At 37.8% G+C, this 22,383-nt stretch overlaps 1 protein-coding gene and 1 long non-coding RNA gene across 2 annotated transcripts in view; one reads left to right on the forward strand and one right to left on the reverse strand.

Annotated features, from left to right (window-relative positions):
• LOC111519070 overlaps nucleotides 1–22,383 on the forward strand; it is a 52,286-nt gene that overhangs the window by 5,807 nt on the left and 24,096 nt on the right. The window contains exon 2 of the long non-coding RNA XR_002724231.2: nucleotides 15,149–15,209. This is a non-coding gene — a long non-coding RNA (uncharacterized LOC111519070). The remainder of the gene's footprint in view (nucleotides 1–15,148; nucleotides 15,210–22,383) is intronic.
• LOC111519072 lies at nucleotides 7,339–8,106 on the reverse strand. Its single transcript, XM_023177901.2, has 2 exons — nucleotides 7,971–8,106; nucleotides 7,339–7,909 (listed from the first exon to the last, which is right to left on the reverse strand). Exons 1-2 carry the CDS (start codon nucleotides 8,032–8,034, stop codon nucleotides 7,443–7,445), a joined length of 531 nt encoding a protein of 176 aa, XP_023033669.1. The 5' UTR covers nucleotides 8,035–8,106; the 3' UTR covers nucleotides 7,339–7,442.

Raw genomic sequence — 22,383 nt, forward strand, 5'->3', positions numbered from 1 at the left:
AGTGACATTTGGTTAAGTAGATTTTTAACAAATTCAGATTGGTCCATACATACATATATATATATGAATCGCCTGAGGTCAGTTCTTAAAACTAATTTCGTATTCCACATCGCTAAATCCAATTGTAAAGCCATAAAAAGAAATATAAAGATAAATAACACAAAATGCGTAAAAATGTTTTTTTTTTTTTGGTTATTTTCATGCGTATTACGTCAACAGCTAACATTGAGTACATACATATACGTATAATATATACACAGATGTTTCGATTTTTTTTCTCATTTTGGTTTTTTGCATATTGCGAATTGCCCAAAAATTGCCATAAACAAAAAAAGAGCAACAAAGATGACTAGAAAAAAGAGAGAGAGAGATGCAAAGAGAGGTAGTGAAAATATAAACAGAAATAAGAATTGTGAAGATAAACGCATGACAGGAACAATCAACAACCAGCAGCCACCAGCAGCAACAACATCAAGAGCAACAGCAACAATCAGCTACAGCAGCAACAGCTTGTCATCGTTGTCAACTTGCTGTGTGTAGGTGTGTGGGTGTGGGTGTGGGTGTGTAGTAAGAGGAGGATGCGGTGTGTGTGATGTTTTGTTTTTTTTTTTTTTTAATATGCAAGATTATGGAGCATAACGACAACACCTGTCGCTGATTGTTGTCAAGACTGATAAGAGCAAGCTGTTGCTGCTGTTGCTGGTTGCTCATGACTCTTGCTTCTGCCATTTAATGTGCTCACATAAATTTGAACCCTTAGAAAGGAGCTTGAGGAGAGTAAAGCAAGTAGAAGGAGGAGGTCAAATCAAAAACGCGTTTTATGGTTTACTGGCCACTACTAGCAAGAGCGAAGAACAAAGGCGGCGTCATGATAAAGGATGAAGACACACAGAGAGAGAGAGAGAGTGAGAGAAGAAATTTTCGGAAAATTTATTGCATTTACAAGCATATTACAAACGCTTCGTTTTTCAATGCTGAAGCTGCTCCTTGTGCTGTTGGCGCTGCTGGTGTTGCCTTGGCTCGCTCACGTTCTGATGCTGCTGCTCACTCACAAAACTCACAATTCCCACTAGCCACATAAAAGCGCGTCATGTCCGCGCTCCCCCCACACACAAGCCCCGGCGTCAACCCACTTTTCTGCCACAATTCGTGGCATGCCTTGTGGTCCCTGCCAAATTGATGTAGACTCTGCGGCGCCGGAGAGACCAAAAAAGAAGCAGATGTGAAGAGAGGGGGGTAGCCAGTCAAGATTGATGGTCCGTTGAATTGCTGGAGCGCTCGATGGAGCTCGCTGGGGCCTGTGAGTTTCAGCTTCTGTCTCCACAATATGAATTACTCATAGCTCATTTTTGTTGCAATTTATTGTCATTGTTGGCTGGTTGCATTCTTTATGTGGCAATGGGTAACTTTTTCTCACAAGATTTTTCATGTCATCGTCGTGGACATGGCATATTTCACATTTTTAGTTAAAAATACCCAAAAGAAGGCTTTCCAAAAAATAGTAAGAAAGCTTTTGGTGGAGAGAGAGTGAAGGAGAAAAAGTAGTGAACGGCAATTACAACTAATGTGGCAACTGCGTGTCGTTGTTGCTGTTGATAAAGCTGACATCATTAGGTGGCACACACATACACTCGCATGCACACACCATCACATGTGTGTGTGTGTGTATTGCCTTGTTCTTGTTCTACTTCCGTTTTGGACCAGGCTTAATTTCCTGCCAGCAACATGGCGTATGTGTAATCAAGTGAATTGCCAGCCATGTGTTTGTACCCCTCCCTTCACCGTTCCCAACAAACAGTCCACACTCCTCACGCTTTAATCACTGAAACTGCCATTTTTCATCAAAGTAATTACGAGACGCTGGGCAAAAACACGCAGGCCAAGCCTAACCCTCCCCCCACCCTACCAAAATCCTACTTAGCCCACTTAATCCACACCCAACAAACATCTCTCGTTTCCATTTACTTTTTTTTTTTGTTTGGGGGTCAGTCTGCCAATTGAATCATTTGATATGCATTAAAATTTTATGCCGTATTTTTATATTTGTTAGCCTTAAATTTACCCTTAAACGCAAAAGGAAGGCGGAAGGACGACTTTCCCTATTTAGCATGATTGGGCATATAATTTTTCATTGCCTACTTTTCAGGGGGCGGCAGCAATTGAAATGAATTTTGAATTTATGCAATAATAGCAACAGCTGGGCTCAAAAAATAAAAGAAATCTTGTAGATCTAAAAGAAAATTTCTGTTACAGCTTTTGTTTGTGTATTTGGCGGCTAAGGAAAAATCCTTTTTACGCCCGCTGTGCAAAAATATTAACGAGCCAAAGTTCCGATTTTGTGTTGGCAAACATCAAAAGAGGAAAGCAACCAAACTGATTGCCAAAAAACAAAAAAGCAGCACCAACAACAACAGCCAGAGACTTTGGGAGAAGCATAGCAAGAAATCTTTGGCAAAAACTGTGCCAAGCTCCTTTGTCTCTCTCGCTCTATTCCTCTCATCCTCTCATAGGTAAAGGTGAGAGAATTGAGTGAGGGAGAGGGAGAGAAATAGAAGGGTTTTTGCAGTTTTGGCAATCTATTTCACCTGCCTCTCAACCTTCTCAGTCTACAAATGCTGCTTCTGCTTTGTTTTCCTGCCAATTGGCGTAGGCTGCTGCTTCTGCTGCTTCAATTGTTGTTCCTGTTTGCAACGAACCAAACGAAAAACCAAACCAAACTCAAGCAACCTGGGCTAACTGCCAAAAAATGCAAGGATTTTTGAGGATCTCTTTCTCTCTCTCTTGCATTCTCCCGAGTTGTCATAATTTCCAAGTGACCCAACAGCAAAAGCAGACAGCCAAAAGCAGCATGTGGTCACAAACATGTAGAAAGAAAAGGATATTCAATGGACCACGCCCACAATGAGTTTCCCTGATGATTTATAGTTGGAACTACAAGCATACATAATTTGTTTTTATTTCCAAACTTGTGCCATCTACTCCACCTCCTTCAAAGTTACCTGGGCAATAAGTACACAAGAATTTTAATTTACTATCATCAGCCCCTGCTCAAATTACCGTCTAAAAGTTCAAAGTACATTTTATTTATGAATATTTCTTGGCCCGCAGCACTAAAATTAATTAATCTAACAAACCAGAAATTATTTTTGTTACGCCTCAAGTTAAAAGTAAATACATAAAGATGGAAAATTACATTTAAATAGATTTGATTTTATTTTCATTATCATAATTAACAAGTCCTATACTAAAAGACTGATAAGTTCTTAGCAACATTTCGAATTGGCCAAGTTGTTCTTAACCGCCCAAAGGTTAAGACTAAAGGATAACTTGGCCCAGTATTAATGTGGCCATTTGATTTATAGGTGCTATCGATTTTCTAGGAAAATGGGTCGTTAGAATACACATATATGCGATTCCATGGGAAACTTTAAGTTGTCCAGTGAAATAATTGGAAAATTGCATAAATAAATTTATTTGACTTTGACCGCATTGAACTCGAAGAAAATATTAGCTTAGTAAGACTTACAATAATGAGAAACACAATTGAATTAGGTTAAAAAGAAGTAATTATTTGAATAAAGAGTTCAACGGATTTAAAAGAGTTTTGTGAGGTTGTTTTTTTCGGAGAACATTTTTAAATAGCCTTTAGTTTTTAAATTACATAAAGCTTAGCGAAGATTTACTAAACAACTGATTAGACAACGTTTTGTTTTTTATTTTACCCTCTAACTCTTTTATGGATAATAATGTTATCACTATTTTCTCTTTATTGTCTACTATTTTTTAGGGTGTGATAACTATGTATGTATGACTATTATGCCCTTACACACATTTGCTTGCGTAATAAAAGTAGCATAATCATATATACATCCTTTTTGCTTACGTAACCTGTTTAAGTTAAGCAGCTGTTATGTGAGGGATTACGTCAAACGCTGTGACAACATAAGAGTTCTATCAATCAAATTATAGTGCGTCAGAGAGAGTGTTGAATACCCATAAAGCATACAAATATGCATCAACGGAGGAAGCTTTTCTAATCTTTATAGAAATAATTCTGTAGGTATCAAGAATTTGAAAGAATTAGAACAATTCTTTTCTTAGCATTCTATTAGATCACCTCCTAAGTTCAGCAGTTATTTATTACAAATTAACAATAATAGATAAAGTATGATTACTTCAACTCTAGTGCATACTAAATACTATGATGTTAGCAGTGTTTAATAAAGAGCTTGATATTTGTGTCACATCTTGAACTAAGCAAGTGTTAAAGTTTCTTATTTTTAGCAATTTGCTACTAGTTTTTCCTCTTTTAAACGTTGTCTATGATATCTGCAAGGTTTCTATTACATTTGAAAAACTTTTAAGTTCATTTCATTTAAATCGAATATAATTTTTGACAGGATTTTTATTTTTTGTATAGCAGCAGTAGCAGCATCAAGCAGTGTCCCAACTTCCAGCTGTCACCTCTTTTGAAATGCAACCAACTGAAAAAGAAAACCAAACTCTAACACACACATACAGTCACCCACATATATATATGGACAGCATTTTGCCACAAATTCTGTGGCAGAAAATGTCTGACGACTGACTGTTTGTTTGCTTGCTTCTTAGTGTTGGTGTGTTGGTTGTGTGTGTGTGTGTGTCTGTTGTATGTTTTATGTTGTTGTTGTCCATGTTGAGCATGCGGTTTTTCTTATTGTTCTGCATTGCTTGTTCTCTACTCCAAGTTATATGTGTGTGTATAGGTCTGTGTATGTGTTGTGCATTTGCAAGTTTTGCTAGTTTTTGGTGTCTGGGGGCAGGTCTTTCTCTTGCCCCCCATCTACATGACGTCCCTTAAAGTTTTTATAGACTCCTGGCAGTCCATTGTCTTGGCTGCTTTTTGGTTGGTTTCCTCTTTTCTTTTTTCCTTTCTCTTCTTTTTGTGTTTGGTTTAGTTTCTAAAGAAAACATTGCTTTTATTTTTAGACAAAAAGCAGTCAAAGAAACGTAAAGGGGGAGAAAGGAACGGAAGGGAAAGGAAAGTGCGGTGCATTTTAGGTATTCTTCTCAGGTAAAAGTTGAGGTTTTAGTTTTTCCATTCATTGTGCATACGCGTGCAAATTTTATAATTTTAAGCATATTACGAAACTTAAATGCGCCATAATTTGTTTTTAGTTGTTTTTCGGTTTTAAGCGGATATGACAGTTTACATTTCGGAGAGTTGCATGCGGTTGACAGGTGGGCGTATGATGCCAGCCAGGTGGGTGAATGTCATTGTCCTGTAGGATGGCTGTTGCTGCTGCTGCTGCTGCTGGCGGCAAGCTGTCACATTTTGTCACCTTTATGTCTCTCTGTTGCGTGGCTCTAGGGCTGATCTTGTCGCTTTTTGTTAACACTGATTATATCTCACTCTCTCTCTCTCTTTCTACCTTTTATCCTTTTTTTGCTTCGTTTTTTTTTTCGTTTTTGACGTATATGACTTTGAATGCTTGTTGACAGGCTGCTGGCCTGCGGGCCCTTAGTTATACTTGGTCGTTGGTTTTATAGGATGCTTTAACTTTTTACTCTGTCTCATGCGTCTAATGAGGTCATTGCTTGACAATTGCATTTAGCTGGAAAGAGAGAGAGAGAGTGGGGGAGAGAGAGAGAGAGCGAGTGAGCTCGTGTGATTTGTTGCAACTCCACAGAGAGAAAGAGAGGGCGGAAAGCGAGCCTCCTTCTGTCTAACGCCTTCTTGTCATTTCTCATTCTCTCTGCCTGCTTTCATTTCCGTTTTCTCTGTCTCGCTTCATTGTGGTTGTCATTAGTCGCCACCCGTAGCCCTCTCTTCTTCCTTCCACCATTTAGCTACATTTCATTTGATTTTAGTTCATTTTAACTGTCTTTTGTCTTTTGTTTTACGCTGCTTCGGCATCTTTTTTTTCATTCCCTTCCTCTATCTCTCCCTCTCTGACTCCCTCTCTCTGTTTTGTTGTCTTTCATTAATTTCGTCCAGGCGCCGCAATTTCCAAGGGGGTTGCAAGAGGAGCTGGGTGGGGGAAGGGGTCGACTGCGGCGTTATTCTTCTTCTTCGACATAATTTATGCGACAAGGCGTGCAAGAGATAAATTTTCTGTCGTTTGCCATTTTTCGCTTGCGTTTTGTATTTTTGGTCTAAATAAATTAAATGGCAGGGGGGTGGAGGTTTGGGGCAGCAGCTTCTTGAGGAGTGTGGTTGTTGAGGGGTTTTTTGCCTGTTGATTAATGCTAGCTTTTAATTGCATAAGAGCACAACACAATGCACTTTTTCCTCCCTCAGCACTTACTCTCTCTCTCTCTCACTCTCACGACGCCACAAAGTATGCTATGGCAAAATTGTGCCATCGTACACTTGGCGTATACGTAATGTGAGACTAAAACCAAAGTCATGCTTTAACATGTGAGTGGCTGCATATGAAATGCGGTTCATTGCTGCTGTTGTTGCCTGTCTGTTGCATAGCCAACCACATTTTCTCCTCTCCCCTCACCTCTCACTCATACTCGCCCACCACCTTATCTTGCTGCGGCCTCCCTTATGACATGTAAAATAGCATTTTCGTGCGTTTGTTAATTAAAAGTGCAAGGAATAACACTCAGTGAGATAGAGAGAGAGAGAATGAAAGAGAAGTCTACCAACTGTCGCCCCACTGCACCAATGCGTTTTTGAGGTAAGCCATAAATAATGAATGAAATTAACAGCAAACGTTGATGGCAGCCCCAAAGTGAAAGAGGGAAGAATTCCTTCTGCATGTGTCACATGTAAATGTCAGTATAGCAGCAGCTGGCTTTAATGCTGAATATCTTCTCTCTCTCTCTCTCTCTCTCTCAGTGTCTCTCTTTCTCTCGTTTCTGAAAAGATATTGTTTATCTGATTTATTCCCAAAAAAGATGCAGCTGAGTTGCAAATGAAATGCACATTGTGTGTCACCGTCTTTAGTTATTTGTGTGTTCAAGAAAAAAGAGAGTTATGTCTTGTCATAAATTTCACCAGACTATCGGTAAAAAAAGAAATAAGAAAATAAGTAAGAGTGACAGAGAAAAACTAGGCACTTTAAACACAAATTGCAAATTTCAAGCTGAGATAAATTGATAGGAATTCGAGTTGAAAAGATTGCAAGCAAACAAATTGATATGCATCAAGGAACTTTTACTTCGTTTTAGTTGAAGGACTTTGAAGATTCCTTTTGCACTTGAAATATTGAATAACTGATGGAAGATAAAACATTTGTATTCCAAATTGATTTGCAATTTTTGCTGTTTCCTTTGGTTACTCAAATCTATTTTTCTATCTGTTTGTTTAATAGTATATTTATATTTTTAATCTGAAGTATCCCTTCATCAACACTTTCTTCAAGAAATAATGTTTTATTTCTTCTACTAAAGCGTTTAGAAATTCAATTTATTTAGTTGCCAAAAATGGCAAAATTAAGTTAAAGTCATTATCATGTTTCCTTCTGATCATCATCTTTCGCATTCGACTTCTCGTTTTCCACATCTTCTGTACTTGCATTTTGGTTTTCTTCAAGCTCTTTTCTATTTATCATATTCTTATGATTGTAAGCGCCTACCTGTAGGGCAAAATCGGCAGCTATTTTTGCCTCTGTGGTCGCTGCAGGTCGACGTCCTCGTCGTTTGGGTCTCGCATTATGACTAAAGACATGTTGAGCAGTTTCTGAATTATATAATGGCATAATCTCACGATCATATCGTTCCTCAATTATACGTCGCACAGTTATGGGAATACGTTCACTATTTAACCAGGATTCATTTTCACGTTGTTCGCGAGTCTGTTTGGCCAATTCACGATAGCTGCGATAACGTCGACGACTATAAAACTCATGGACTTCCAATTGTGTTGGCTCAACGGGTCGTTCGTACATGGGTAGGCTAGGATGTTGCCTTCGAATGGCTATTCAGCAGAGTAAAAAGGAAATTAGTTGAAATGTGTTTTATTTAATTTTCTGTTTTACCTTCATAGCGCTCATAGAAAATTATACGATCTTTGTTATAGCGATTTGAGAATAAGCTTCGCATGTTCTTAGATCTTTTTTTAATATTCAATTTTCCTATGAAAAAAATGTTGACAATACTTATATCAAACACTAATTGTCTAACTGTCAAGGGAACATTACTATAAGTAAGTTAACCAACACTGTTGCTGAATAAATTTATGTTGGCATCTTTAAGGGCAATTGGCCACACTAATAGCGACTATTAGTAACTAATTGAATTAGACGTCGATCTGGGCATGCTTAAGATAAAGGAATCTGGGCTGGATCTAACCTTGCTTTAAAATTACTTTAAATTATTGAATACTTTAAATCAAATTATTTTTTTAGTTTAAGAATGCTGGTAGCCACAGTCTTCTAAATTATAATTTAGGACATAGAACTTATATTTATACCATTAGAAGGCAACGAGTTCTTCTTTGCAAAATCATCCTGTCAGGTTCTTATTGCTTCAAACAGGTTTAAAACTTTAATTTCATTAAAAGGTTAGAAAAAACATAAACCTACATGCAAACAGAATTTATATTTAGTACTTGGGACAGCAAATATTTAAGGAGCTAAACTGTTGCTATTGCACTTATTTTGTCTATGTCGTACATATTCTTATGGAATCCATAAATTCAGTTAAGGAAAGTCTTATAGTAAACCCCAAATTAGTTTTTAAGCACACTTTTGGACTACAAAAGTAAGGGTCAAGCCAGTCTAAGAACTGCCAGGGGAATCTCTGGTAAATTTTTAAGTGTTTGTCACATTACTTATTTTAATATATACATGTATATGTATGTACTTATATATGTACTTAGATAAATCAAATTGGTTTCTTTTGTTTGATTAAACTGTTTAAAGAGCCATAAAAATGGTAACAAATTGCTACGATAACTTGATGATATTTCCGTTGCCAATCTTTTTGCAAACTATGTATAAAGTTATCAAAAGAAGTTTTCTCCTACCCCCAAACACACACACTTGGAGCCATTATTTATGTGTTGGGCAATTACTCAGTATGCTCCTTCAAAGGGCCTCCGCCCTCACTCCCTTGCACTCTCATTTCTCTTGCTCTTATTTTGGTTTTCTTGGCAAAATGCATAATTTGTTTTGTCGAAATACACGACGCATAGATAATACTTACAAGTGTCTGAAAACTTGGCAAGAGTTGGCCAGAAAATAAATAAATGCATTTATTTTGTCTCTCACACTCTGTGAGACTCTTGGCCAAGGCATTAAAACCACAGCAATTAACAATATAAGACTCCACACAGTTTTTAGAGGAGGTGGGGGAAGTCAGTCAAGAGTTGTTATTCTGCTTGGCACTTGCTTATCCTCGCATCGTTGCATTTTCATAATAAACCGACTGGGCTTTTGGTATGTAGAAATGGAAATTCATTCTTCACATGGAGTAAACTAATGTGCGTTGCACTGGAAGAGGCAACCGAAAAGCCCCGAAAACCCCAAACCCCAAACCGAATACCAAGAGGAGAAACCCCATTGAAGCCCAGTCAAGCTAAACCAAGCCACATGAAACAGTTTTATATCCTTTTTTGGGTTGCTGCTTCTTCTTCATCTTCTTGTTGTGTTTTATACAGTTGAGTTAGCAAGGCAATTATTTATATATTTTTTTGTGTTTTGTGGATTTTTCGGGAATGGCCAGTGGACGGGAGGTTCGGGCACACCCCTTTTAATAGCCACCAACACCACATTAAAGTCACACATTAAAAAAGGGGCAGCTAGCAAACCAGAAAAGGAAATGAAATGAAGGCGAAACGAAAAGGAATCAAAAATGTGCAGTTGACGCAAAAACGTGCCGAGTATATTCAAGTAGCCCAGGACACATTCATGCATTTTATGGTCATCCTACAAGTTCTTCCTCTCCCCCACATCTTAGTTGTCGTCCCTTTTGCTGCCTTCGTTCTGTGTGACTTTGGCCTGAAAGTAGTTTTCATTGTTTTCCCTGCCTTAGTTTTATGTGCAACGATGTCTGTTTTGTTGTGGCCACAAGCAACAAGGACTTCTAATTAGCACACTGTCAGCGGTGGTCAGGACAATGGTTGTTGGGTTGCGAGACGGAGACGACTGTTAGGAGGACAACGACAAATGTGCTTAAATGGCCGCCGCTGCCACTAAAAACTCAACTAAAACTGAAATTGCGCCGTCTCTCGTTCAAGCAAATAAAAAGGGACGCGAAACGGAAGCCGCAACTGGCAAATGGCGAAGGACATTACAAAACTACACTACACTCCTCTTTACTAGTACCTACTATATATATTTCTATATAGGTAGAATCCGCAAATACATATATATATGCATATAAAGCGGCATTTCAACTCCTAAGCGCTTGATGTCCTCCTGTTCAGTGTCCTGTTTCGTGCCTGTTGTTGTCCTGCCCATTATTATACCTACAACATTTTCTTTCTTTCTTTGCCATTTTTTTTCACTCGTTTTGGCTCTCTTGCGTTTTATTTCCATTTTGATTGCTGGACGTTTCGTTCTACGGATTCGTTTCGTTTGGTCGGTTTTTTTTTTCTTTTTGCTACTGCTGCCCTCAAATGTATGCAACACATTTTGTATGCAATGGCCGCCACAGCCAAATCCGCTAAAGAAGAAGCATGTGTAAAAGAGGAGCGATAGTTGGCGGTTGGTGGTGGGTCTGAGGTGGGTCACTTCCGTGCTGCTACAGCAGGGCAGCGCAGTGGAGGCTACAGGAAATAGTGGCGTCAGGTCGCCAGAACGACCAAAAACCCAGGGCCAAAAAGTGAAATCCAAAGCGAGCGAAAGAGAGCTCTAGCTAGAGCTGGCCAATTGAATGTGTGACTCTGTCGCTGGCTCTGGTTTCAAGTGCTGCCACTCAACTAGCACTTATTGCATGCGACAAACGACAAACGAAACGAGGACTTTTCTCTATCCCTCTTTCATGCTCCTTCTCCCTCTGGTCCGCATGCGGCCGCAACTTTTTCCTTTTTTTTTTGTCGTTTTTTCAATTTCAATTTTTCCACTGAAGTGCCTGAACTGTGAGTATGTGTATGTGGCTCAACACTTAAAGCAGTTAGCACGATGACCATCATTGGCATATCCATGTATGAATTCCAGCCTCCTCTTCTCCTCGTCTTCAACATTTCAGACCCTGGCATTCTCTCTCTTTAGTGCCATTTGCTGCACATGACGCCAGGATTGCAGAGAGACAAAGACAGAGAGGAAGAGAGAGGAGAAACCCCGTCACGTAATTGTTAAAAGGAACAGCAGCAACAGCAGCAGCCAAAAGCAGACGGTCCATATGTATGTTCGCCGTTACCCTACACATATTACGTATACGCAGCAGTCAGCATTGTCCTCAGGATTTTCACAGTAGTGCCTAAGCGGCCGTGAAGCCAGAAAACAAACACAAAAAGAGATGGAGGTACTGAAAAAGAGAGAAAGACCATAGCTGAAAAGTTAAACAGGATACACGAAGTTATCTATACCCTGTTGAAAAACAATTAAGTAAAATTGATATGGCCAAGATTACTCAGTTGGCTCTTAGTAATTTGAAGGAAACAGTTTGCCAAGATACCGAAGATAGATAAAAATTAATTTCCATAAACTCCAATATAGATAAGATGTGAATAAAATCTTTGGTTTTTGGATACGATCTTTATATTCGGATTGATTTCGATTTATTTAGTTGATAATTCAATTCCTGAGCTAACATTTTTTTGGATAAAAGTTATGCTTCTCCCTTCTTAAAAAATGTTTGAAGTTCTTTATACCCTTTAGAAATCAGTTTTGACTACTATAGTAATCTCTCGCTTCATAGAGCTTTTTATTGACATAGAAAAAGAGTTTACATTAATGTATAAGGATAAGAGAAGAAAGAAATGTCTCTAAAGTTCACCAATTAGCTGTATAGCTGAAAATTTCTTTCCATTTTGTTAATGTAAAATGTTTTTAACAAACTTTCGTTCCCTTGAAGATGCACCAAACTGTCATTTCTCTATAGAACTATAGATAAAATCAAATGGTATAAGTTTTTCCTACTGACTCAGAGTATTGTCCATGTGTTATTTGCATTAGTTTGTGGATGTCTTTTTTCTCCATTCCAAGTGGCTGAGTATACCCATTTGCTGGCCATTTACCTGAAGCTCACCTGGTCCTCTGCTGTTGTGCTCGTGTAGACTGCAGTTATTATGGCCGTAAGCATAACGGTTATCTCGGTTTTTTTCGCTCTCTTTCCTGTCTCTTCCATTTGGGAAATTTCAGAAGTTCGAGGCGCGTTTTTTTTTGTGCTCTCATAATTTAATATTTACAAAGTAGAGCAAGAGAAAACTGCAAAATAATAAAACGAAATTACCAGAGACACTTGGGGACTCAACAAGAGAGATGGCAGAGAGGTAGATGAAAAGGAGGGGTTGGTTGGGCGAAGGGGGCCGTGGCGGGAGACTGCAGGAAATCTGTGCTCTGCATTAAAAAACGCTTAGGGCAGCAACTTTGTCGCCTGGCAGGCGGCTGGACAGAACTCTCGGATTCGCTGTTCGGCTAGGACTGGACATTGTGTTCCCATTGACAGTTTTTTGGTGAAGGGAATGGACCCGTGGTCCTCTCTTTCCCTTTTCCGTGTGTGTGTGTGTCGTGCATTTTGAAATTTGTTTGTTTTTAATTAATTGCACGCGGCATTGCGATGGTCGCTAGACTTCACATGAGTCCTGGGCCCTGCGTGCTGGACAGTGATTAAGCGACTGTTACTAGGATGTGGAAGGGGGTGGCGGCGAGGGGAGACTGTGGGTAACTAGTTACTGCATAGGCATGCCATGTGGTGATTTTGTGCAGATAAACCAACAAACTGGGCGTGGTTCCCTGTAAAATGGGGTTGAATCTACATTTCGATTAAAACTGAAATCAAATCAAATTAAAGTTACACACAAAAACCGACAAAAACAAAAAAAACGAAAAAAATACCCACAATAAGAGGGCGAAAATTTACATACAATTTAAATTTCAATTTGCTGAACAAAGTTGGTTAAATTAGTTGAGGCAGACAACAAAGAGTTTTCCATTTTATTTTTTTTTTTTTTTGCACCCTTCTTGAAATAGAGGGAGAGAAAGGGGTGAAGGAGAGATGCCTTTTGCCTTCTGTTGTTTGTGCCTCTGTTTGACTTTTATCGAAGAATATTTTGTGCGTTGTGTTTTTCTCTTCTCTTCTTTTGGGTTTTTTTTTTGTGTCTTCTGTTGGTTTTTCTTCTCACTGACTCGTTTTACAAATTGTACAACATCCGCATATATGTGTGTGCGAGTGTGTGTATGTGTGTGTGTGTGTTGGCTTTGGTCATAACGGAAAAGGAAACAACTGGCATTGGCAGTTGCCCCCATACGAGGACAACGTTAAGGATAATCGTGATGACAGCATATTTTGTGACCTTCCTCTGCCGCTTCCCACTTTCTCACCCTATGTCATTCTCTCTCTCTCTTCTTTGGTTGAAAAGTTTTGCTGGGTTTCCGTTTTTTCTTCTTGTTGTTCTGCGGTGGGTTGGAGAGGGGGCCGAGTTGGGGAGGTCATGTGTCACTTTCTTGTCTTTAAAATGGCATTAAAACTGGCCAACCAACAAAATAAATTTCGTAACTGAGACATCTCAGTCGTAGTTAACCCCTCTCGGCTTTGTAATACGAATCATTCTTCTCTTCTGCCCTTTAACCCTCTTACACTTTGATCTGAAATAATATATCAAATAAATCACAACACACACATACACGCACACACAGACAGATAGACAGACAAATACAGGGAGAGCAAATGCCATGGCAATGGGTTTACAAGTGGGCGTGGCCTGTAAATGTATGTGTATATAGAATATATGTGGGCGATGAATTGGTGTGCTCCACTGGCTTTTCATTTAAAGTAAATGATTTAAAGAGTGTTTGTAATGTTAAATCAATACTAATGCAAACTTTTTACAAAGTTTCAAACGGGTAAAAATTAAGTAAGAATGTTTTGTAGAAGTTTGAAAAGCTCTCCATGTGGAATATCATCTTTCCAAAATTATTATACACTTGGAGAGAAGTACTCCCAAAAAATTTGTTTATGAAGTTTTGTATGGGCGCGTTCTTTGGGAAGGAAATGGCTTTGGCCGTTTGTGTTTTTGAAAATTTTTTAATGAGTTGTTCAATAAATACTCTTAGGAGTTCAAAAGTTGAAGCTATGTTATAGAAATTGGAGTTAATTTCTTTTTGTGTTAGCGCATTTTTATTTTCCATATTCTGTTTCTTTGTTTCTTGGCTATGTTTATCGTATTTTCAGCATATCAGGAACTTGGTTCCTTGAAGAATGCTAGTAATGCAGGATAACTGTAGCTTGAAAGAATTGTCGTAACAAATTTTTCTATTTAATGAAAATGGCGAATAAATTTGTACGCTTTTTTTCCAATTTTGATATAACCAAATCAATTTTGCTTAAATTTAACATTGCGAATGACAAACGGATAATTAACAAAAAATATATTTAAATGGCAAATTCTTTAATGACATTTAAATATAAACTTTAGCTAAGCCAAAGTGTTTATACCCCCGAGTACAATGAAAACTTATCCAAAGAAAAGAGTTTGGTTACGACCATTATATTTTTCTTACAAAATTGGCAACATTTGGTTTAAAATAAAGAATGATATAGGAAAGTAAACCCATTATATGTATATGAACATATTGATTCTCAATCCCTATCTGTTGATACGAAATAACTAATATTTAAAACAAAACAAAACAAAAATTAATCGATTCAGAATAGATTATTTCTGTTACTAATAGTTCTCTTGAGTAGTTCCTATGTTAAAGTCGCACTTGACTTTTGAGTTTTTTTAAAGTTGACTTATTATGTTTGTTTTATAAATAGTTTCCTTTTTCTACAGCAAGTTTGATAAATCTTTTTCTTTTCCTGATTGTTGTTTTATTAGCCGTCGCTTTGGCTGATATTATGAGCGAGTTTGTTAGGAACTCATCTGTTAACCTTCTACTTTATCTATCATATTTTATCTAATATGTATGGATTTAAAGTTGAAACTTTCTTACTTCCTCTTTTTTGGGATGACAAATGTGTTATTTATGCTAAGTAAATGGTTACAAAAAGTAATACAACTTGATTTTCATAAATTTTCTTCTTTTCTTTGGTTTTTTTCTTGCAGATACAACAAGATATTCTCAGACAAGAGGGTTTACCAGAAAATTGTGTGTGGCCCAAATGAGGTAAGTTTTGTGTGCTTTTTTTTTGTGAATTGAATTGAAGACAACTTTTTCTGGCAAATTTTCTTTTTTTTTTTTTTTTGCTTTGAGACCAGCTTTAATTGAACTTTTGTGCTTATTTATGGGCAACCAGACACGCCTTGTCCTGACTACCAGCCAGCCTACTCTGTGTGTAAAAAGGAGGGAACGGGCTATAAATTGTTAAGTTTTATCAGCCGCACAGAAACAGAAAGAGAGAGAGAGAGAGAGAGCAGAAACAGAAGCCATAGCAAAAACAACAATATGAATAATAATGCCATTGCAAAAGGCATCGAGTTGAGGCAAAAAGCCACAACACCAATACACAAACACACAGATGCACACATGCACACACATACATAAACTGACACACACACGCACGCACAATTGAAGCGGAAGTGCGCATTGTTTCCGCTTTTAATAAGAGCTTGTTGTGAGCCAGCTTTCTACCCTTTTTCCATCCACACATCTCTCTGCGGTGTAAGCCATAAATTGCATTAAATTGCATTTAAATGTGTCGGACAGTTTCGAACAAAAGGACCAAGAAAACTCACTCACTCACTCACTTACCAAGCAGGCATCGTTGTATTCCCTTATATGATTTTATGCTTATAAGCATGAAAATAGAGTCTAGAAGAAAACTTTACCAAAGTTTTCCCACAGGAAATATAGAAGAGGCAAGCACTAGGACGATGAAAAAGCTGCAGCAGCAGCATTTTCTTGACTCCTTATTTCTTTTTTGTACTCTCAACAATTAAACATATTCGGGGCAAAAAAGTTTTACTTTACCTAACATCGCCCTTCCCACAGGGCACCTGCTGCTGCTGCTGCTTCTACTGCCAAACTCATTTGTTAGCCATTCTGTCCTCTGTGTTGGCCATTTGCAACTGACTATGATATATGGCACTTGGCGTGTGTGTGTCAGTGTGTGTGTGAGGCACTTGATTAGCATTTTCCCCGAGCTTTCCTCTGCCAGTAATAGTAGAGTGCCAGAGCGTGTCTATTGATGTGTGCTAATTGCAAGGCTTTTCTTTTTTTTTTTTTGTTGCTCCTCCACTCATTCTCTTTCAGTCACTGTGTGCCCAACAAGGAAATCCGCTTCGAGTGGCAAGTGGTGGAGAGGAGTCGAGTTTCTTTGTCTTAAACTCAAGTGCCAACGACTACCAACTCGATTCGAGTACATATGTCTGCCTTAAGTTACTTTGGTTTTGCCTTTTCTGGGTGTGGGTTACTGTATTTCTTCTCCTGATTACTTCACCAGTCGACCAATTGTGTGGGTCGAGTGTTATATGAGCAGTCAACTTGGGTTTTAGATCATTTTATTATTATATTTATTATTAGGTCATATTCTCATAACCCTTTATTAAGTTTTTTCTACAAAATATCATAATTTTTTTTTACCGATTTAAGGTAAAAACTAATTTTAATGTAAAGAAAGACCTCGAGGACCTTAAAGGAATCCCTTTTAAATCCCAAGAATCGAGTATTAATTAGAATATTCCATCAATGGGTATTTCTCAAAACACCAGTGTTGAAAAACGCAAAGCGGCGGAAAAAGGCTAGATATTAATGCTACAATGCCAATACTTGCACATTTTGTAACCGGAAAAAATCATAATCCCTTCAGTTATGTTTTTTGTTTGAAAAGATTTTTCATCCCTTTTTGCTTTGATTAAGAAGAACTTTAGTTTGAGCTTAACCCACTGACAAACACTTAACAAAACGCTCAATCAATCATTCAATCAATCACAAACAAAAAGCAAAACGTAAAAAAGGGAAAAAGCCCAAACAAATGACAAAAAGATAGACATAAAACCCGAAAAGCAAAATAAAATCAGCTTAGAAAAGGCCAATAGCCGCCGCTGCCGCCGCATGACAAAGAATTGATACAAAAAGAAGGACATATGCCAAAAAGAGGACAACAACAACAATAACAGCAGCAGCTACAAAAAAAGGAGCTAACAAAAAAACGTTAACACACAAAAAAAATGATGTCTGGCTTTGGCTTTTTGTTTGCCATAGATGTTAGAGAGAGGGAGTGTGTGTGTGTGTGTGGCTGACCCAAAGACCTGGACCTGTTCCGTTGTTAGCCAGGCCGGAAAAAACAAGGCAATGTAAGACAGAGAGATAGGGAGAGAGAAGAGTAGAGAGGACCAGATAGATGGATGGTTGTAGATGTAGGCAAGGCAACAAATCAGTGCACAAATCGCACAAACAAAGGATCCCCATCCTGCCATTCATATATTCTTGTGCCTATGCCTAGTGCCTGCCACCTGCAAGGATGTCAACAACAACATTTCAGGACACATCAAACAAAGCAAGAGGGACCTGTAGGGATACACATACATGTATGTACCTAAGTTTGTGTATACCAACGTATAGTGTAGAGGCAGCTCGTTAGAGAAGATTTCGCATGTCTAATAAACCAATTTTTTTCCAAAGGAAAAAAGCTGTATAAGAAAGAGAATATAAAAATATATGCGTGGATACACAAACACACACATATAAACATATGCATAAATTTACAGAAATATACAACTATGTTCATGCAGATATACAGTCAGTTACAAAAGTATTCATGCAGGTGGTCCATAAAACATTATGCTAATTCAAATGGCTTGTTGCAAGGTCCTGCCTCTACTTTGCTTCTAGAAAGCATTTCGCATAAAAACTAGGACCTATTGAAAAGATTACAGCCATTAAGTTTTGGAACTCTCATATGTGTGATCACTCGGTTTTTATATCATCTTGTGCAAGATTTTTTAGAGAACTACGGGTAGTAAGCCGTTACCTTATTAACTTGAACCTGGAACTTTTAAAAGTGTTCATTTCTAATCTTTTTAAGTCCATTAGGCTTCCTTTTCTAAAGAACAAAAGTGAAAATTATGGTAAAAGTTTTCTTAGAAATCAATTCTAACGTTAACAAGTCTATCTCTTTCACATACATATGGATCTTATGTTGCAAAATCTAAAACATTGAAAACAAATTTTATTCGATTGAGCGAAAACGAGCCAAATCAGAGACTCTCTGATTCAGTCATAAAATACCAGGCTTACTTTTTATATGTATGAGCGTATCTTTAAAATAACTTGTAGCATATTCAAACGGCAAATACTTTTATGACTTACTGTACGGGTATAAGTATTCTCACAAGTTGGCAGATACTTTGCATATTATGTCTATATGCAAATGTGAATAAGAGGAAATGAAGATGACGTCCCATTTCATATCCCCAACCATTCCCATTCCATGATCTCTCTCTGTCTCTGCCTTTCTCTTGTCGTGGTGGCCATGTTGTACCTATATTAACATATCAATCATGGCAAACAGATACAGATACTTTTATATTGTGCAAACATTTGAGCAATTTCAACAATGAATGTATGCGAATCGATGTGTCCGTGTGTGATGTATGTGTATGCACATCATAAATCCTTTAAACTCTGGAACAATTGTCATAGAGTTTATTGAAAAGTTAATTGCCAGAGAGAATGCAATAAATTAATGCCAACTAACTGAACATTGTCAGCGATATCAACTTCCTATCAACCAATTGTAATTGATGCTTCCCTTCCTCTCTCTCCCATCTCTCTTTATCCATCTTCTTTTTGGTGTTTGTTTAATTGCGGCCATTTTGCTTTACTGTTTCCGCTTGATCCTGTCATATATGTATATATAATTTAAAATATATATTTTATTGTTGTTTGTTTTTTTTTTGTTTTTTTTTGCTCTCTTTGGTTAACAAATTAGCATTGCTGATTTTTCGTCATCGAGCATTTAAATCATTTGCATGTCATATCATTATATTATTTGCATTTTTATTTGATTTTCATTTAAGCCCCTTTGCACACGCAATAAAATATTTATATCAAATTGCAAGTAAACAACATGCAGGCAATATGCAAATTATTATCGCCAATTTATTTTAATTGATTTAATTAGATAATATTACAATTGATTTTCATCTAAATGACAACAGATATGGCATACCCTGAAATTGGCTTTCTGAAAAAAATAAATATTTTTACTATAGTCACGAAAGGAGTTTAGGCAGATAGAGATGGATTTTTATGCCTTTGAAGTCTATAGCTATCATTACACGAATGTTAAAGTTCATGTATTTGGTTTGTTCCAAAATCAAAGAGATGTATAAAGATAGGGAGATAACATTCGGTAAATCATAAAGGGAATAGATTTTGAGTATCAACAAGATTAAAGAAAAAGAAAAACGATAAAGATAACATTAAAGAAAGATACAGTTGCATTCGATAATTCTTCTTGTTAGTGGGAAATTGGGAGCCAAATTATAAACTATTACGAATTGTATCTCAAATTTCATAAAACTGTATACTTTATTATTTTTGGTAGTTTCGAGAAGAAAAAAGATGAAATTGCGTCATTTCAGGCTGATTTGCTTTTGCTTTTCTCTCTACTTGAAACAGATTTGCCAATAAACGAGTTTTGAGCGTGTTTCAACTTTTAACAAAAGCAAATAGCTATGCTGGGGCAGAGGGGGCAACTGTGTTGGCAGTTTGGGGGTGGGTTGGGGTGTGTGTGTGCCCCATTACCAATTAGATAAAATGGTTATATGCCGTAAGCCAGAGAGACTGAGCAACAGCAGCAGCTTTTTTGCCCATTCTCGCACAATTTAATGAATATGTAAGCGGCGCAGAATACGAAAAAAAAGGAGAAAAAAAAAAGAAAGAAAACTTTCCAATTTCCTTCTTACATACCAGACGCCCTTCTCTCACACCTCTTCGTATTTTAGTCATGCCTATTTCTTTTTCTTTTAACTTTGTTTTTTCGTTCTCTCCCTTCGGGCAAGTCAAGTGTAAATTCTTGCATAAAAAATAATTTGATTATTAACTTTTTTGCCATAGGAATTTAAATATTAATTGAAAATCTCACACAATTTATCCCTCGAGAAGGGGAGAGAAGAATTGTGAGTGTGTTTTGATGGGGGAAGGGGGCTGTATAAATGCTCCAAGGGGAATCCTTTTGTGTCTGTTCTTTATGACAAAATCAATTAGAGTTTATGTTATTCAAAGATTTATATGCATTGTCTTATAAATGTCATAAACAGAAGGATATACACCTGCTAAAAGGTGGTTTTAAGACAATTAATCTTGACATTTGACTTTGAGAGAAAGGGAGACAAATAGTGGTCGAATAGAGAGGGTTGAGGTAAGATGAGGTGATTTGAATTGGACAGGACATTTCAAATAAAATATTTCATTGAAAATTTACAATTCAAAAGCATGAAAATGAAAAGAAACCATATGTCAATTGCAGTCACAAACAGCAGCAACCAGACAATCCCATCCTGTGGGCAGTATACCGCTCTCCCTCTGTCGCTCTTATCCTTTTTTAGTAGTGTCCTTACACACAATGACATGTCAAGTGCAAAATGCAAAAACACATTGCGAAATGAAACCGTCTGCCTTCTTGCTCTCTCTCTCTCTCTCTCTCTTTCTCTGCAAACGTTGCTCTCCTTGCTTTCGTCCTTCTATGTCCTTTGTCGTGTGCCGGGCTGCACCTACAACTTCCGGCCTTTGTTGAAATAACCATAAAATCAAGATAAGTTATTGGATTTGCTGGGGCACAGGAAGCAGGCATAAGCACTTTTGCCCCCAACTGCTGCTCCTGCTGCTGCTGCTAGGTCTTTCGTCCTTGCTGCTGTGTCGTAGATTAATTGCTTTTTTTTTGTATTTTTGGGTGAGGCACACAAAAAAAAAATGGTTGAGCACATTTTTGTGTAATATAAATACTAGTTTTCTTTTTTTTTTACCACCCACCCCACCCTTGGCCACGGCTCGACTGTGAACTTTTAGCCCGGAGGTGGTCCTGCCACACAATTCTCTCTTTCTACTTACCTACCGTTTGCCTCTCGTTCTCGGCTTTTTGTATAAATAGTGGCATTCACAATGGCTGAGCTTAGCACGTGGTGGTGGTGGTAGTGACACACAACCTCAGCTGGAGACGACGACGAAGCCGCCGACTGGAATGACTCCTCCACACAATCGCAGTTTCGCACTTGCCTCTTGAATCTCCAGTTCTCTAGTCCTGGGACCTGGGCCGCTGGTCTCTGACTGTGGCTTGGCGCTACACTAATGCGATTAAGCCGCTTGTTGTGGCTGTCAACGCGTTGACTGGTTTCGCCCCCCATCCAACCCAGCTCAACCGCCACCAACCCGACCCGGTTGGTCGACCGACCACTCCTATAGAGTTTCTGCTTTTGTAATTCACTTAAGTGTGGCATTTGGCCTGCGGTAAACGTTTGCGCCCATTCTCATGGCTGTCCCAATTGTTGGTTACCCTCTCAGTCTCACTCTGTTACTTACCGAGATGATCTGCATTGGATTTACCTTTCTGGCCGAAGACTTTGAGTCCTTTTTTGTCTGGTTTAATCATAAATTTCATTTCGGACTCAAGTGGCGTGCATTTATTCTTTGTTCTGGCCAGTCAAGTGGAGTTAACATTTCACTAAAGCTCTCTCTCGGTGTCTTTGATGATGACTCGATTGCGTGCAGATGGTTATAGAGTAATCAAATAGTTAAAGTCAGATGCAAATAGGCACACACTTTAATTTCCTAATGCGTTAAAAAGATGTCACATGGCCTTTTTATTGGCCACCTATGAGTGGTTTAGACCTTTCAATGTACTATGGGCAAAACAGGCAAATATTTTGGCATATGAACAATTCTTTGTCTTTATGTGGATAGATACTTTCATAGTAAAGTAAATTTAAATTAATGTCTACCGACGGGATAGTTCCGAAACTTCTTTACTCTGAATTTAGTTGAAGCTCAAAAGGCTTACTTTAAAGTTTATTTCTCTAAACAAAAATTGACTAAAGATCAAACGAAAGAATTTCCAAATGCTGGAGTTATTATCCTGCTGCAATAAAAAAAATGGGATATTTACTTTCTTATTCACCAAGAAAAAAATATTCATCAGCTTCAGGCTTATTTTCCCAAATTAACAATTTCTTTTTTGATACTTTTTCAAACACTATCTCATATTAAGGACCCATTATCCTAATGAACAAACGAAGGGCGATTGACTTCCATGAGAAAAAAACACACTCTTGTTAATTATTTTTTTGTTGGTGCATATTTTGGGCTTTGTTATTTGTTTAAAAATCGTATTGTAGATTTA

This window comes from Drosophila willistoni (genome assembly GCF_018902025.1).
Source record: "Drosophila willistoni isolate 14030-0811.24 chromosome 2L unlocalized genomic scaffold, UCI_dwil_1.1 Seg72.1, whole genome shotgun sequence".
Taxonomy (NCBI): Eukaryota; Metazoa; Arthropoda; class Insecta; order Diptera; family Drosophilidae; genus Drosophila; species Drosophila willistoni.

Bases quoted from the DNA above. Each gene is read 5' to 3' on its own strand.
- LOC111519072 (XM_023177901.2), bottom strand. From the start codon at position 8,034: ATGCGAAGCTTATTCTCAAATCGCTATAACAAAGATCGTATAATTTTC. The intron at 7,910-7,970 runs GTAAAACAGAAA...TCTGCTGAATAG, and splicing joins TTTCTATGAGCGCTATGAAG to CCATTCGAAGGCAACATCCT.